The following is a 15855-nucleotide window of genomic DNA, read 5'->3' on the forward strand; positions in this document are numbered from 1 at the left end:
GATTGACAGTGATGTTTCATTTTGAGTTATTTCCACCTCTGTGTAAAATGCATACTTTAATTTTTTTGACTTGTAGAACAAATTATCACAACATCAGCACTAAAGTACTTGCCTTAAAATGAGTGTAATCAAATTCATTAGCTCTGAATACTTCCAGTTCTCCAGTCTGAAAGAAAATATGGGAGTTTTGCTTTGCACGTAATTCCTCCACATTACATATTAAATTGTGTTCATTTTGCTATTCAGTGTATTTTAACAGCCAATCTTATATGAAATATTCATGCAATAAACTTTGATTCAAAATTTAAAATAATCTTAACAATCAATCCCAACAGAATCTAACTGAACTGCAAGATGCAGACACTGGAAATTTGTTTTAGCTCTAATTCAACAGGTAGGTAATGATGCTAACCAAGGAGAAGCCCCCTAGTGTAACACAAACACTTTTTTTTGGCAGTAGGTGAAGCTCAGCACATATGGGGCAAGGAATGCAGCATCACGAGGGGGGTTGGCCTCAGTTAGCTCTTTTCTCTATCTTTATACATTTAACTAACATGAGGTATAGTTAAAGAAAAAGAAACGAAAGTGACTGACAAGGCAAGTAAATGACTTTCTTTTCCCATTTCACACGAGATGAAAAATATATTTCAAAGTAACGATGCATATGGGCTATTTGTCATTGTTTAATTTACTCAATTCAAACACAACATAATCTTTGCCTCAACTGAACTGTTTGCAAGTTACTCTCCTTTACCTACCTTAGCTTATCATGTACATACTTCAAAAGTTGGGAATTCCAAGCATTTACAGATTTGTGGTCCCAATTTACTATATAAATATATATATCGCCATTCTTTTGTAACACGTTCTCCTATAAAGACATTTCTTGACCATTCAGGACCAACATTTCTTATTTTCACAGCACAGGAGATACACAGTCAGAGGAATGCATTTAAGTATAGGCCATGGTATGAATTTCTTATCTACCTGTTAGCCAATTAATAAGTTTTGTAAGTTTTAGGCAAAAAATGCTGAAAAATTCTTTCAGTTCTCTCAATGAGGCCTCTGTATGCTTGAGGGTAAATGTCCTTAAAGTAACAAATTAGCATAAATTATTAGCACTGCTGATGTATGAATGTTCAGACAAAGTACTTGAAGTACTTTTAGACACTTCCTTATAGGATAGTGTTCACCAACAGAAATGTGGTACTAATTTATAGTTCCCCAATTTTACATTTCCTAAACTGAAAATCTAGACATACACGAAGCCAAGTTAGGCAGTTGGTTTTAAGGATGGGCTTTTGAGCCTAAGAACTTCAAAATATATAAAAAAAAAGGTGAGCTTTCAGCTGAAAGCTTCCCACTTTCTTCTGTGGCTCATTTTACAAACCACATAACTTGGCTTTTTTTTTTTTTTTTTGCTACACTGTATATCTCTTAGTTATAACATGAACAAACACAACTACTGCAAATAATGTACATACCATCAAATTGATAGATCATAACAGTTTCTCATAACTTGAACTGATCAAATGCCTATAAAAGATGATGTTATGATGCAGAGCTAAGATTTACATATTTTTTGTCCTGAAATATTTTATAAATATGCTGACCAGTCACATTTCTCGTCCAGTTATATTAGCAGCTGTATGATTTTCCACTAAGAAAAATTTGCTCTGCTGACATTTGCATGGCACCTACGGATTTCACTCGTAAATTTAGCAAAATGGAAAAAATTAGTTACCGTAGTCTCCTACATTACTAGTTTTCCTATACAGTATTTTTTTCAATGTGATTAAGACTTTTCTCTCTTCTTGGATTGGCTGCATTCAATGAAACATCATTAAGAATGTAAAGTTATTTGGAGGATTTTCTCCAAGACTCCTCCAATACTCCACTCAAGTGACTTTTGTGACAAACTAATATTACAAATATGACTAGAAAGCATGACACACTGCTTTGAGCCACCCATTGATTATGAACATCCCACAAAATTGGGCTTTGGGCAATCTAAAATAAAAATGCTTCTTAGTATTTCAAATGCCTATGGGTTTTACTTTACATTGATGGCTGAAAATTTCCATTTTCTACATTACGAACTCACTGTCTTTTGAGGCCCCTACATGAGAACAGATACACTTATATTTACCTCCACCAACAGAGGACTGGAAATTTAGATTTCAATTCTTCTGTAAATGCTACGTGGAAATTTACATCATTTACACCAAAACAGCATTGTAAGGCTTCAACTGGCATAAAAAATTATAGGCCTATCGATCACTCTAATATGGATAATGAGGCTTAAGAGAGTTGAGGTCCCTTGTACAATTACTAAAACTGGTAGCAATTACTGTACTGGACATGGTATGATCTTTAGAACCAGAACTGTCAAAGTCTGCATCATCTACACAACTGCAAATATGGAAATAAAAGAAATGTTTATATTTAATAGTTTTGCCTTACAAAATTAAAACCTGGCACAGTCAGGTTGATGCCCTACTCTGCCTGCAACCCAAAGACACAAGACAGAGGATAACGGTGGGTATGGTACAACTAGCCAATTCTCGTGGTAAACATATTGTCATATGCATGACAAGTTTATTCCCCCAGAGTGGCAGGCTAGACCACGACTGTACCAAACTTCCCCTATGCTGAACACATCTAAGTGGAGTGGGTTGTCTTAGTAAAGCCCACATCCACGTAGGTTGTTTGCAATGATGACGTCTGTGACAGCATCAAACACAAATTGTATGTTGGTTGTATCAGTGGCACATGTCATGTGGCAGTAAATTTCTTTGGTTGTAGACTTGTTTTTGGCTTCAAATTGAGCTTGGATATACGCTGCTGCTTCTCCATACTCTTGTGCTCCTGGAAAAAAAAGGAAACAATTTTCTTGTTTAGACATTCTAAAAAAGAAATATTTTAGAAATATTTTAATGCAATATTGTTCTACAATATATTCTTCATTGAATGAAAAATAACAAACTCTTTTTAACTGACTCATCTGATCAAAATAAAATTCATTTTTATTATCCTATGTAGAATACTCTGCATGTACTGTATTTCACAAGCAACCAAAGATTAATGTTTGGAACTGCAGCGATCCAAGTGTAATGTTTTTTTTTGCAGTTCAAAAGAAACTAAGAGAGGTCATATCAGATTGAAGCCTTAAGTAATAAGAAAGGATTGTTTAATGAAAAATAAAGTTAGTAATCCCTAATTAAAAATAATTAAATTACCTTATTTAGTACAGTACTGTACAGAGTTTGTCATCTGCCAAGTATAGTGTGTTTAACAGTAATTCGGGGAAATGTAAGTTGTTAAGTGTTCTTATGATACAGTATACGTACATATAGACTTTTTTATTAATTATTGATTGTCAAATATATACGTAATTCGAGAAAGGTAGAATGTTGAGTATGTATTCTTATGATACACTATTATACATATAGCTTTTTCTTTTTTTTATTAAGTATCGAGTGTCAAATGAAAAGTTCTTAAAATGTCATATTTTTCAGGTTGTAAGCTGCCTTTATCAACCATGACAATGTACCTTGGGACTTGTAAGTACTATTCACGTCTTTGTACTATATTTTATGCACTGAGCATATTTAAGGTATAAATACTATTTTCCATGGCAAAATTAGTTTTAGCATATTGTTTAACAAGTAGCACTGTTTAAGAGAAAAGGGTTTGTCTACACAATTTCCTTGACATATAATTTATTTATAGCTTTGCACCTTGAGACTCTTGTAAGTATATTTCTCTGTAGAAGCAGTCTCATAATATTACACTAATGAAAAGGCATTATTGTTATTAATTAGCTTTCTACAGTTAATTCATCTGCACAAGTTGGTTTGTACAGTAGACCCCCCCACCTATTCAAGGTTCTGGATTCATGGCTTCACTTATTTGTGGATTTTTCTGTGGCACGTACATTCTCATTATTCGCGGAAAATTCGCCTATTCATGGAATTCTTAATAGAAATATTCACTATTACTGTATGTATTTTCATGACGAAATACATTTTTTATGATAAAACTTTTAAAATACCCAAAAACTATTTACATACTCTGGTATGTGTTATTAGTTTTTTTTTTTTTTTTTACCTGAACTATCAAAATGAGCAGTTATATGCATTTTTTGAGGGTGCCCACGCGTGTGGGGTACGCATCTCCCACAAATCCTGGGGTCAACTGTACCAGTTATTAGTAGGATATGCTGCTCACCTGTTTTCCCAGGTGCTGTAATATTACTTAGTGTCATTAAAAAAGTTGTGCTTGTTAATCATTGACACTTCACCTCAAGTGCATTTTGCTTTTCATGAAGTCAAACAAACACATAAATTAATTTTGTGCTCTTCCATGACTGACTAGAGGATTCGCAGATTTTTCTGTGGAACTTGTCACTGAATTATTTGTGAACATTCGGTAATTCGCAGCTTTTTTTCATCAAGAAATATTCACTTATTACTAATTGACTATAAATTTAAGATAAAAAATTATTTACTAATTTCCAAATAATGATCTTAAACATAGCAAACTACTGTATAAGAGAAAATGGTTTTCACACCTGGCTTTCAACCTTAATTGTTATGGTAATGTTTTAAGAAGACTTTTAGATGATAGTTTAAAGTATTTTTAATTATTTAAATAGCCTATTATAAGAATTTTAAGAGGGGGATAAAAAGTATTCGCAGGTTTTAGCTATTCGCGGTCCCTCCCTATCCTCGTGAATACCAGGGGTTGACTGTATAACAATTTTTTTCACATCCAAATCTTATGCACACCCAGCAACCTTTTGCATGTTGAGGTATTACACCTGGAGAGATTAAGGTCCCTAATAAGGCTGGCTAGTGCATCCTGTTGTTGGGTCCCTCTCTGGCCATGGACTTTTTGTATGCCTACACCGACTAAACACCCTAAGTTGGGACGAACGGGGAGGTCCTGCCGAAACCGACCTCCTTGACAGCATACCAGGTGACGACCTTCGTGACTGCTGCCGGGCAGGGGGAGGAGGAGGAGGAACCAGATGTTTCCGAGGACGAGACTCTGACCGAGACAGCCTGGTGCACTAATCTGTCCTTGGTGTCAGCCCGGCGCTGGTCTATCACATCCTCCAGCTTGGTCCGAGGGAACAGAAATTGTGATTCCAAGATCTCCATTCCTCAATGCCAGCAAGGACTCTGGGTCAACTGATCTTTCCATCCTGGATAAAGCTGCATCCATGTCTCTTCTAATCAAGAGAAAGTTATCCCATAAATTAACACCGAGGTGAGCAAGATAAGAGAACACCTTACCCGTGGACAGCAACAAACTGGCAAGAGGAAGCTCTCAACAACCCCTCTGGGGACCTGTCAGAAGCTTTCTTGGCAATGACCACTGACCAGAAGTCCAGCCAAGAAACCGTTTGCAACATGGAGGCTGCCGTAGACTCAAAGGCTGAGGCATCCTGTGGAGACAAGGATGGAGCCACCAACCTCACCTACTGCTAAATCAATCCTGGCTTCAGACAAATGACGTTCGGGTTAAGATGACACGGCATCAAGTATGCAGAGTTCGTAGCACAGTACTTCCTATGCCTCGTGAGAGCCAGGGGAAGCAACTTGGCAGAGCCCCCAGAGCGAAGCAATCTGTCCCGATCTAAAACAGACCGACTGGACCTGCCCTGACAAGGGGAGTAGAAACCAACTTGGGATCCTGCGTAGCTCCCAACAAAGCTACCAAGCAGGAAGGAGTGAAAGACTACCAAAGTAGAGGAAGACGAAAACTCGAGTGTCTCCCTCCTCCTGCTCCAGCAACGGAGACTGACGGCGAGAAGGATGTGTAGGCTTATGTAAAGCGCCTTCCTTATTTTTAATTTAACAGAAGAACCAGCAGCCAAACAGCCTGAAACACCAACTAAACTGTCTGGGCTGGATCCAAGCGCCAACTCCTGCGACAAACCAACCACAACACTAGGGACACCACTATGCACTCTAACAACAGATGACTCTCTAACATGGCCGCGTATGAGCACGCGCGTAGGTGAGGAATCTAGAACACTCAAGATAGAATGAGAATCCCTCGGATTCGAACCCCTCAAAGTACCAGGGAGAGGGGCAGGCAAACACCCTGCTGCACCAACTCCGTGCTTACAACCTTCGACCTCTTAGGCGCCTTGAGATCCTTACGGTAACAAATAGGCCCTGGAGAAGGAGAAGCAGAAGCACCTGCAACATGTGCACAAACATGGGAGGTTGCAACACGCTCATGACTCAATGCAGAGGATGAAGCAGCCACTGCAGATCACACGGGGAAGAAACATGAACACTTTCAGTAACACCAACACTTGCAGGACCACGGGCGTGCTGCTCCTCACTCGCAAACAAAGAAAGGGCAAAGCCCTTAGCCTTCCAATGCTTGATACTATGGAGGAGTTATGGAGTTCCATTTGACAATGTCTGTGTGTGTGTGAGAGAGAGAGAGAGGTAATTGCTTTAAGGATAGTTAGCAACTGAATTGGCTGTTGGTGGGTTCTGAGTTGTCTGCTGGTGCTGTTAGTTGTTGGAGTTATGAGTTTTTTGTTAGTCTTTGGTGAGACCTGGTGATGACCTACTAGTAGTGTTAGCAGCAGTCTGTTGAAGGCATTGATAGTCAGCTAAGTTGTGTGTTGATTTGTTGTTAGTTATTGTTGAGTTTGGTGTGTTTGCTTAAAGCAGAGTTGTTGTGCCTGTATTGTTGGATTTGTTGTGCTTTAGAGTTCCTGAGGGTTGTATGTGATTGTTGTGGTTAAGGGTTGTTGTTGTTGTGGGGGGCCGCTGTTGTGGTTTCTTGGTGTGATTGTGAGTTGAGGGTTGTTGCTGTTGCTGGGGGGCTGTTGTGATTCCTTGATGTTGTTAGTGGGTGTGTGTGTTGCCTTTTTGTGTTGTTTTTTTTTTGTGTTGTTGGTGATTGTTTGTGCAGTGGTCTTGGGTTGTGGTTGTATTCCTTTTTTGTTGTTGTGGGGTTGTGTTGTGGGTTGTGGTTCTTGGTTGTGGTCTTTGTTGTAGGTATCTCTGCGACCTCAACCAGCGGACAGCACAGTATAGCCCGGAGTATCTGGAGTTGGTAAGTACATGTGTTTTGTGTTTTTTTTTTTTTTTTTCTGTGTTGGTATGGGTCAATTGTCCTGTGTGAATTCTGTAGTGTAAAGAGGAAAGTGTGACAGATTGCGAGTTTGGCAGCTGGATTGATTAGGTTAATGTGGGGGGGTTTTTGCCACTTGCTTTTTTTGGCTTGTGATCCCGCCACATTATTTTTTGGCCCCAGAACAGGCACCCGAACAGGGACTGTTGGTGCGGCAGCTGCAGGACGATTGGGGTATTCAGTTGTGTGATTGGTAGAGAAAGGGAGGATGGAAGGGTTGAAGGAGATAGAGAGGCTGAAGGAGGAGCTAAGAATGGCGAGGTAAGCTAAGGGAAGGAAGGTTGGAAGTGGAGAATGAGAGTTAGAGGAATGCTAAGGAGTGCGAAAGTGGAAATGAGAGAAGAGGTGAAAGAAGCGGAAGAGAGAATGGTTGAGAAAATGGACGAAAAATTCCGGGTAATGATGAATACAGTGCAAGAGATGATGCAGGAAATGATGAAGGGATTCATGGGAGAGGGAACTGTAGGAGGTAGGTCTACTGGGTCTTGTGACGGGCCAGGAGTGGTAAAGAAAGTGAAAGAGCGAGTGGATGAGAGTACAGGCAGTCCCCGGGTTACGACAGGGGTTCCATTCTTGAGACGCGTCGTAAGCCGAAAATCGTTGTAAGCCGGAACATCGTAAAAAATCCTAAGAAAACCTTACTTTTAATGCTTTGGGTGCATTGAAAACTATTTAAACTGTATTCTTATTGCATTTGTCATAAAAAAAACCTTCAAATATTGATTATTTTGCATTTTTGGTGTCTTATTTCTTCTGCCAAATCAGCATTGTAGGCGTCGTAACCCTGGAAATAATGTCTGATGAATATAATTGAGAAGCGCCTTAACCTCGGAACGTTGTAACCCGAACCCGTCGTAACCCGGGGACTGCCTGTACGAGTGACGAAGGTGATTTGGTTGTGATAGGTAAGGGGAAGACACAGGATAAGGATAAACCTGAGGACAAGAATAAGAAGGGGGCTGAGGAAAAGAAGAAGACTAAGGGATATGTATGGGGCAATGATGAGTGTAGGGAATATGCCGTATGAGAGTGTGAAAGCCAGGATTGTAGATCAGGCAAAGAGGATAAAGAGTAACATTGGATATACGAGAAAGCATGATTTTGAAGAGCCAAGAATGATGTTGGCGAGTTGTTGTCAATGTATGTCTGTAGGTTAGAAACATTAGCCAGGAAAAAGTTTGGGGACGAAGCGATAAATGAGTGTAAGGAGTTAGTGTGAAAGTTGTTGGCGACTGTACCAGAGAGTGTATATGAGTTTATGAATCTGAAACGTAAGGATAAAATGCGATGGACAAATGAAAGGTTGACGTGGAACGACATTTTAGAAATAGTAGAGGATTACGAGTTAGATAGGTGTATGAAAGAGAGTAGGAGTGTTAGTGTTAGGACTGAAGTAGCTGAAGTTGTACCAGAGTTTAAAAGCTATAGGGAGGCAGTTTTGGAAGGGCCGAGGCGGATGACAGAGCGAGTGGTAGATAGGAGCGTTAGGGCAAGCAACATGAGTGTAGTTAGCCCTAAAAGAGATAGGAGTGCGAGTGTAGGAAGAGCTGGGTCAATTAGTTGTGAGCAAGAGCAGCAGTGTTATAGATGTGGTAAGCCAGGGCACAGGAAGAATGAATGTCGGTGGGCATTAGGAGCATGCTTCGGGTGCGGGCAAATGGGGCATTTAGTGAGCGAGTGTAAGAAAGATAGGGATATTAAGTGTTACAGGTGTGGACAGGTAGGGCACATAGCTAGTGGATATTGGGGTACCTGTAGGAACGTGGTTTGCAGCAACTGCGGGAAGAACGAGCATTATGCTAGGATGTGTAGAGAACAGCGTGCGAAATGTGTAGAATGTGGAATGGAGGGTAATGTAGCAAGTGTGTTTAGGCAAAAGAGTTTAAGTCAGGTTGGGAATTCGGGAAACTAGGTGTTAAGGGGATTCAGTTAGGTGGGTCCTCTAGTGTGCGACAGTATGTTCGGGAGAATGTGATGATTGAGTGGTTGAGGGTGAGAATAAATGTGAGCCGAGTGTCAGTGAGCAAATGGGTCTGGAAGATAGGCAGTTAGTGTTGGTTGAGTATGGAAGAAAGCGGAAAAAGGTAAGGAAAGGGAATGAAAGGGAGAAATGTGAGCTGCATGATAACGGGTTAGTGTTAGGGTAAAAATGGTGGATAAGGCATGTAATACAAATGACTTTGACGGGAGGAATAATACATATAGTGAGTGTGGGTTTGGATTGTCAGGGTTTAGTGAAGTTTCACCGGGAAAGTGTAAATGACGTAAGTGATTTGGTGGTAGAGTTGCGAAAGATGTTGGGACAAGAGTTGGAAGAAGTAGATGAGATAGTGAGTGGGATTTGGGAGGATGGTAACAGTAGCCTCACAGGAAGTGGTCTGGGAGAAGTTGATGGTGGTGTAATTGAGGGTGTGTATGAGGGCCCTCAAACATGATCCAGGGGGCCTGCGTCCGAGCATCCGTGGGTCTTGTGGAAAGCTATTAAGTGTGGGTGTTGTGAGTGTAAGGAGATGTCGTCAAATGTAATGGGGGAGGAAATATGGAGAATTGGCTGTTGGTGGATTCGGAGTTGTCTGCTGGTGCTGTTAGTTGTTGGCGTTCTGAGTTTTTAGTTAGTCTTTGGTGAGACCTGATGATGAACAGTAGTGTTAGCAGCAGTCTGTTGAAGGCATTGATAGTCAGCTAAGTTGTGTGTAGATTTGTTGTTAGTTATTGTTGAGTTTGGTGTTGTTGCTTAAGAGTAGTTGTGCCTGTATTGTTGGATTTGTTGTGCTTTTGAGTTCCTGATGGTTGTATGTGATTGTGGTTAAAGGTTGTTGTTGTTGTTGGGGGCTGTTGTGGTTTCTTTATGTGGTTGTGAGTTGTTGAGGGTTGTTGCTGTTGTGATTCCTTGATGTTGTTAGTGGTTGTGTGTGTTGGTGATTGTTTGTGCAGTGGTCTTGGTGTTGTGGTTGTGTTCCTTTTTTGTTGTGTTGTTGTTGTGGTTCTTGGTTGTAGTCTTTGTTGTTGTTGGATATCCATGACCTCGACCATCGGACAGCACAGTATAGCCCAGAGTATCTGGAGTTGGTAAGTACATGTGTTTTGTGTTTGTTTGTTTTTTTGTTCTGTGTTTATATGGTTATGTGAATTCTGTAGTGTAAAGAGGAAATTGTGACAGATTGTGAGTTTGGCAGCTGGATTGATTAGGTTAATGTGGGGGGGGGGGGGTGTTGCCAGTTGTTTATTTAGCTTGTGATCCCGCCACAATACGCCAACGCAGCAGAGGTGGGGGAGAAGGAGAGAAAGACAGCACTGGCTCCTTACACAACCTCTTCCCAGGAGGTGGGGGCAATGCAACACTCTTGCTTCCTGCCCTCCCACCTGACATGGCAGCAAACCATTCTTCTAAAACAGAATCCAATCTCTTAAGAACCGCTTGGCATAAAGCCTTGGATGAATCAGCATGAGAGGGGGCTGACGACATGGAAGGGAGATGCAGCGAACTGGATGGCAGAGATGATGTCACAACAGCAATCGATGATGACACAAGACAAGCGAAGCAGCGCAGCGGAGACAACTGGGAGTGATGTCATAAGTGGCAATGACGTCATGGCTTCCCCTCGATCCAAACAGGAAGCAGACGCCACTGGTGGAGGGATACAAAATGGCTGACCCTGTGACGTCACTAGAGGGGCTGACACCACAGCTCCCCTCTGTCTCGAAGAGGTACTCGTCACTGGCGGAGCAATATAATATGGCTGACCTCGGCTACCAACGAAGATGAGGCCAGGAGGAGGGAGGACGGGGTAGCGAGCATCCAAGAAGTGCGTCAGCAAACCCTCCAAGAAGGGTGGACCCCTTAGCCCAAGCGTCCCCCAAAACGCCACCATTTTGGACGCCTCCGAATCTGAAATAAAAGCAATTGATTAAAAAGCCTCCTCCCTCTTGGGAATCAAATTAACTCCCAAGGAAGAGGGGGGTGACATTACATAAATTGGCCTGAGGGCCTCCTGATACTTCCAACGACAAATCAATGGAAGAAATGGAAGGGGACAAAGGCACAACACTAGTTTGGGGTGTGACAGCAGACAGCAGCAGGAGATGAAGCATTGGGAAGATGAGAAAAAACACCCTCTCATGAAGGAAGAGTAGAAACTCTACGATGCTCTCTCTTAGTATAAAATAACTTCCACTGCTCTCTAGGCCACGCATGGCATTCTGTGCAAAGATTCGCTATAGTACAAATGTTAGAATGGCACCTACTACAAGTGACATGTGGGTCAGTCACAGACGAAGCCAAAAAATGAGAACACAGAAAACCTGGAGTTCCGGAGCACACACATTGACGAGGCCGAGAAGGAGCAGAAGCAGCCATAATAACAACACACACCCTCAAACAGCAGCAGAAATGGGCAATGAACTGGGTGAAGGCCAAGAGAGGTCAACCACAACTCTCGTCCAGGCAGTTTTAAGAAAGACTGACACTGTGGCATGGGTGCGTGTGGTCCATGAACATTCTTCACCTGATACACGAAATTTCTCTCTCTCTCTCTCCAAACTTATATGTTTAGTCTGTTGACTTAGTTGGAATAAGAATTTTTTGCTGAATACTGTAGACAGTTGTGTAATTTTCAACCCCCCCCCCCCCCCAACCCCCTTTGTTTTTAAACTTCTCAAATCATGATCTTTGGTATGATTTTTAATCGTGCCCTAAGATGCTTCCTAAATGCCCTACTTAAAAGGCTTCTGGCAAAGAACATAAGTGCCAGATCATGATGCTCCAAGAGAAGGTAAAACTTCTGGAAATGCTGAAGGAAGGGAAATCTTACACTGCAGTATCAGCCATTATGGCATGAATGAGAGCACTGTCCAGTACATAAAGAAGAAAGAGGCAGACATACTGTAGTATGGACGACTTTGGATGCTAGATTCTGCAGTAGTGTCAAGGTGGTTTCCACTGCGTGCGTGAAAAGGACATTGTGAAGATGCATCTGGCCTTGGTGTTGTGGATCACAGACTGTGTAAGAACATCATCCATGAGAAGACATGAAAACTCTACTAGCAGTTTTTGACCATTACGGAAGACGGCAATGTACGGGAAGCAGACTTCTTACGGTTTGATGACCACGCCAAAGAAGTAGAACCATCGCCAGCTACTGAAGGTTTTCAGGCAAGCAAGGGGTAGTTCCACCATTTCTGGAAGCGATCCTACCGAAAGTGATTCTCTGTTTGGGGAAATGGTGTTGGCAGACATGGACATGGCCAAGAAATATCCCGAGACCTTCCAGAACAGGTGTTCAATATGGAGGAGACCGGGTTGTTCTGGGAAAAAAAAAAAAAAAAAAAAAAAACCTTCACGGCCATACCTCATGAAAGACAGTCAGAACTTCTGGGTTTAACCCTTAATTGACGGATACCTTCATATGATCAGTAATAGAGGGTTTTGAGTTGTGGATGGATTCACTCATGGTGAACATCAGTATTACTCTCCTTCGATTTGGGGAAATCGGGTGGGAAAAAGGTTCCATTACTTCTATTGCCCATAGATTCACTAATGGCAACTTTTAGACTGGCTCAGATCAGCTCACATCAACGAAGTAGGTGGCTTATGAGTTGGTTGTGATCTTGACTTCAAGGGAGCATGATGTGATTCTCTTTCTCCCATGCCTTTATTTGCTCATATGTATATAATATACCCAGGAGTTGCTGCTTGTTTTAGTTCTTATCCTTTATGATAGTATGTCAGTTATAATTGTAATTTTGCAAAGAAATATTAGAAAAAACATGTGTAATATTAAAAAAAAAACAAAAAAAAAAAAAAAAGTGTAATAAAAAAATCAAACATGTATGATCCCCAAAAAGTTACTATATACTATTTGATCTTGGTAAATTTACAACAAATATACTCAGAATTTATTACTGATTTTAGTTTTTGTCTGTTTTGATATTGTGTAAGCTGTAATTATAATTTTACAAAAATTATTTTATTTATTAGAAAAAACATTAACATGAACCCATGTATTTGTGGGAAATGTGTACCAGACGCCCCCCCACCCCCAGTCCTTAGAACCCCTCTAAAAACCCTTATAACTGCCTATTTTGATAGTTCAAACACAAGAAAATCTGCTAAGCTTATATATAACTGAACATTAGTTTTATCACAAAAAGTGCAGTCACGAAAATGATATGAAAATCCTGTAATTTGTGAATAAGTTCTCTGAAAAATACAGCGAATAGGCAAATATCCCATGAATAATGGGTAGCTGTGGTCCAAAGAGAAATCCGCAGATAGAAGAGTCCCCAAATCTCTAGAATGCGAATATGGGAGGCCACTGTGTATAACTTGTTAAAGAGGCCACTACACAAGAGTTGTAAATAGTCTTTCAACTTCTTGTGGAAGGTAGGGAGAATTTTTTTTTTTTCTTCCACCATGTGCTTATGTATATCTAACTCTTTCTATTGATGAGTTTTCTTAAATTGCCCAACCTGAAAGTTTCCCTGGCCTGGGGTGGGGTGCTGTAAGTGGTTAAAACCTAAAGGGGGTTACCCTTATTTGTGGCAATGCTGTTGGCTTCATGCTGAAACCAGGCCTCATTTACAAGGCTGCAAACCCCAGGGCCCTCAAGAATAAGAACAACACTGAATTACCAAATTCCTTACATATAACTGGTTCATTCAGAGCTTCATCCAAAAGTTGAGGATTACCTCAACAACTTTGCATGGAATTTAAGGTGTTGTTGATTATGGATAATGCTGGTGGCCACTCTCCGGATCTAAGAAGTCAAACTCGAGTTCCTCCTTGCCAGCACCACCTCTCTCCAATTTATAAGACCAGGGCATGATCTGTGTCTTCAAGGCACTCTACACCAGAACTCCCTCAAGCGCCTTGTGAAGGGAATGGAAACGGACAGTGAATTTATGCTGAAGGTCTCTGAAAACTGCATGAAGGCTGTGGGCTGGAGCTAACTTCCCTGTACTACTTCACAGGGCAAGGAAAAGCATCAGCAGGTGTCACAAGGCTTTTTAAAGGGCAAGATACAGATGAGAGTCGTCATCACTGGCGACGAATCTTCCTAGTCCATACATAAATGGCTTGGCACTGAAACAGATGCCTTTCCAATGGCGCCCTGTCGATGCCTGGGGTCGATCACCACTGGCCTCACTTGGACTTCAGGTATGTCTTCTCCCCTGCTGTGGGGGAGCAGGACAGGGACCTTCACCTAGAAGCACCAGTGGGACGAACGAACACCTTCTCAGAAAGCACTACATCATCACTAGGCCCCTCAATGACACTATGCACTTCCATCACATTAGGAGCACTGAGAGACGATTTCTCCACAAAAGATCTGAAAGAGGAACCCAGTGCCATTATTGAATTTGCGAGAAAATCATATTTCTTGTCAAACTTAGACTCTAGACTGGCTAGTGTCGGGGTTAGAGGCATGGGAGTATAATTAGGCAAAGGAGTAGGAGTAAGGATTGGAGACTAAATACCCTCTTAGCTACTTTTGGAATTACTTAAAGAAGCCCTACTTTCAGCTCTACGAATTTACAAGGCCTTCAATTTACCTCTTACAAATCTTTACATTCTGGACATGTTGATTTCAACAAACAAGTCTAGTTCCCTACTAACACATTTAATATGAGAGTCATAAGAAAATTAACACAGCTCAATTTGAGTCATGATGTTCCATGGTACATTGTGACAAGGAAATTGCAGCACGAGGTGCAAGTTCTGTCACCTGTTTTTTATATTAACCTACATTTGTCTTAAAAGAGAGTATTGTACAAGGCCATGTATTTGTCATACCAGGAAGAATGAGAACACAACCAAAGGAGGAACCAGGATACAATAGGACCAGTCCGATCTCTAATGAAGATGCGAGGCCAAACTCAACCATGACAATCCCCACCCTAAGGGAGGAAAAAATTGACAACCAAATTTGAGTTACTGGATGGCTTGCACTTTGGCAACCAAATTTGAGTTACTGGATGGCTTGCACTTTGGCAAGTTCTTAATATGATCACAATTTAAAGTGGAGAACATCAAATGATCACATGGATATTGGTATACCCATCAAGAAAACCAGACTCCAACACCTGAGGAATTGGCACCTCAGACTTTCACAAGTGCTAAGTTGCACAAAATGCTACTCACAAACTATATGATCAAAAACTGGTACATAATTTGATAAAGAGCAGCACATTCAGTTGAAGGATGGTGTATGGTAGTTAGATGAATGACAATACTGTCAGTTGAGAGCTTTGTTGCTGAGCCTGTTTCACTGCCAAATTTGGCAGCCAGTTACAGAGCACCCTTGCAGTTACATGCTTATACATGTATGTCATTAGTATCACCTGTCTCCTGGTATAGGTCACATTAAGGCCTACCTTCCTGGTTTAGGTCACTTAAAGCCTACCTCCCTTAACTATATTTCCATCCACGTTTATTCAAAGTTCCAACCAAACAGACACTAACAGAATACGTAAATACAACCCTTGAATCTGGCTTGCTGTATTTTGAATGCCTGAAATCATCCTTCACTCTGTAGACAAAGCATGGTTCTTGTGCCAAATCCTGGCAACCAATAAAGTGTATACAGCCATGCCTATTGATACATAAGATATTTACCTAGCTCTTATGGAAGCAGTAAAGCAGTAAAACTTAATATAACTGTACATAGAAGCTCGGTTCTTGTACCAAAC

General features: G+C 41.1%; 1 protein-coding gene and 1 long non-coding RNA gene across 10 annotated transcripts in view; one reads left to right on the plus strand and one right to left on the minus strand.

The window, feature by feature from the left end:
• LOC135206907 (uncharacterized) overlaps positions 1-15855 on the plus strand; it is a 497699-nt gene that overhangs the window by 470229 nt on the left and 11615 nt on the right. For both annotated transcript variants that reach the window (XR_010312839.1, XR_010312840.1), the window contains exon 7: positions 3519-3563. This is a non-coding gene — a long non-coding RNA (uncharacterized LOC135206907). The remainder of the gene's footprint in view (positions 1-3518; positions 3564-15855) is intronic.
• The window catches only part of LOC135206905 (guanine nucleotide-binding protein G(o) subunit alpha), a 676543-nt gene that overhangs the window by 8786 nt on the left and 651902 nt on the right, over positions 1-15855 (minus strand). For 7 of the 8 annotated variants that reach the window (XM_064238395.1, XM_064238394.1, XM_064238397.1 and 4 more), the window contains one exon: positions 560-2868. The exons of the other annotated variant lie outside the window; for it this stretch is intronic. In XM_064238395.1, coding sequence (XP_064094465.1) covers positions 2681-2868 — 188 coding nt within the window. In that variant the 3' untranslated portion in view covers positions 560-2680. Of the gene's footprint in view, positions 1-559; positions 2869-15855 lie in introns of those variants that run through there. 8 annotated transcript variants of the gene reach the window in all.

Source organism: Macrobrachium nipponense, chromosome 31 (assembly GCF_015104395.2).
Source record: "Macrobrachium nipponense isolate FS-2020 chromosome 31, ASM1510439v2, whole genome shotgun sequence".
NCBI classification, from domain to species: Eukaryota; Metazoa; Arthropoda; class Malacostraca; order Decapoda; family Palaemonidae; genus Macrobrachium; species Macrobrachium nipponense.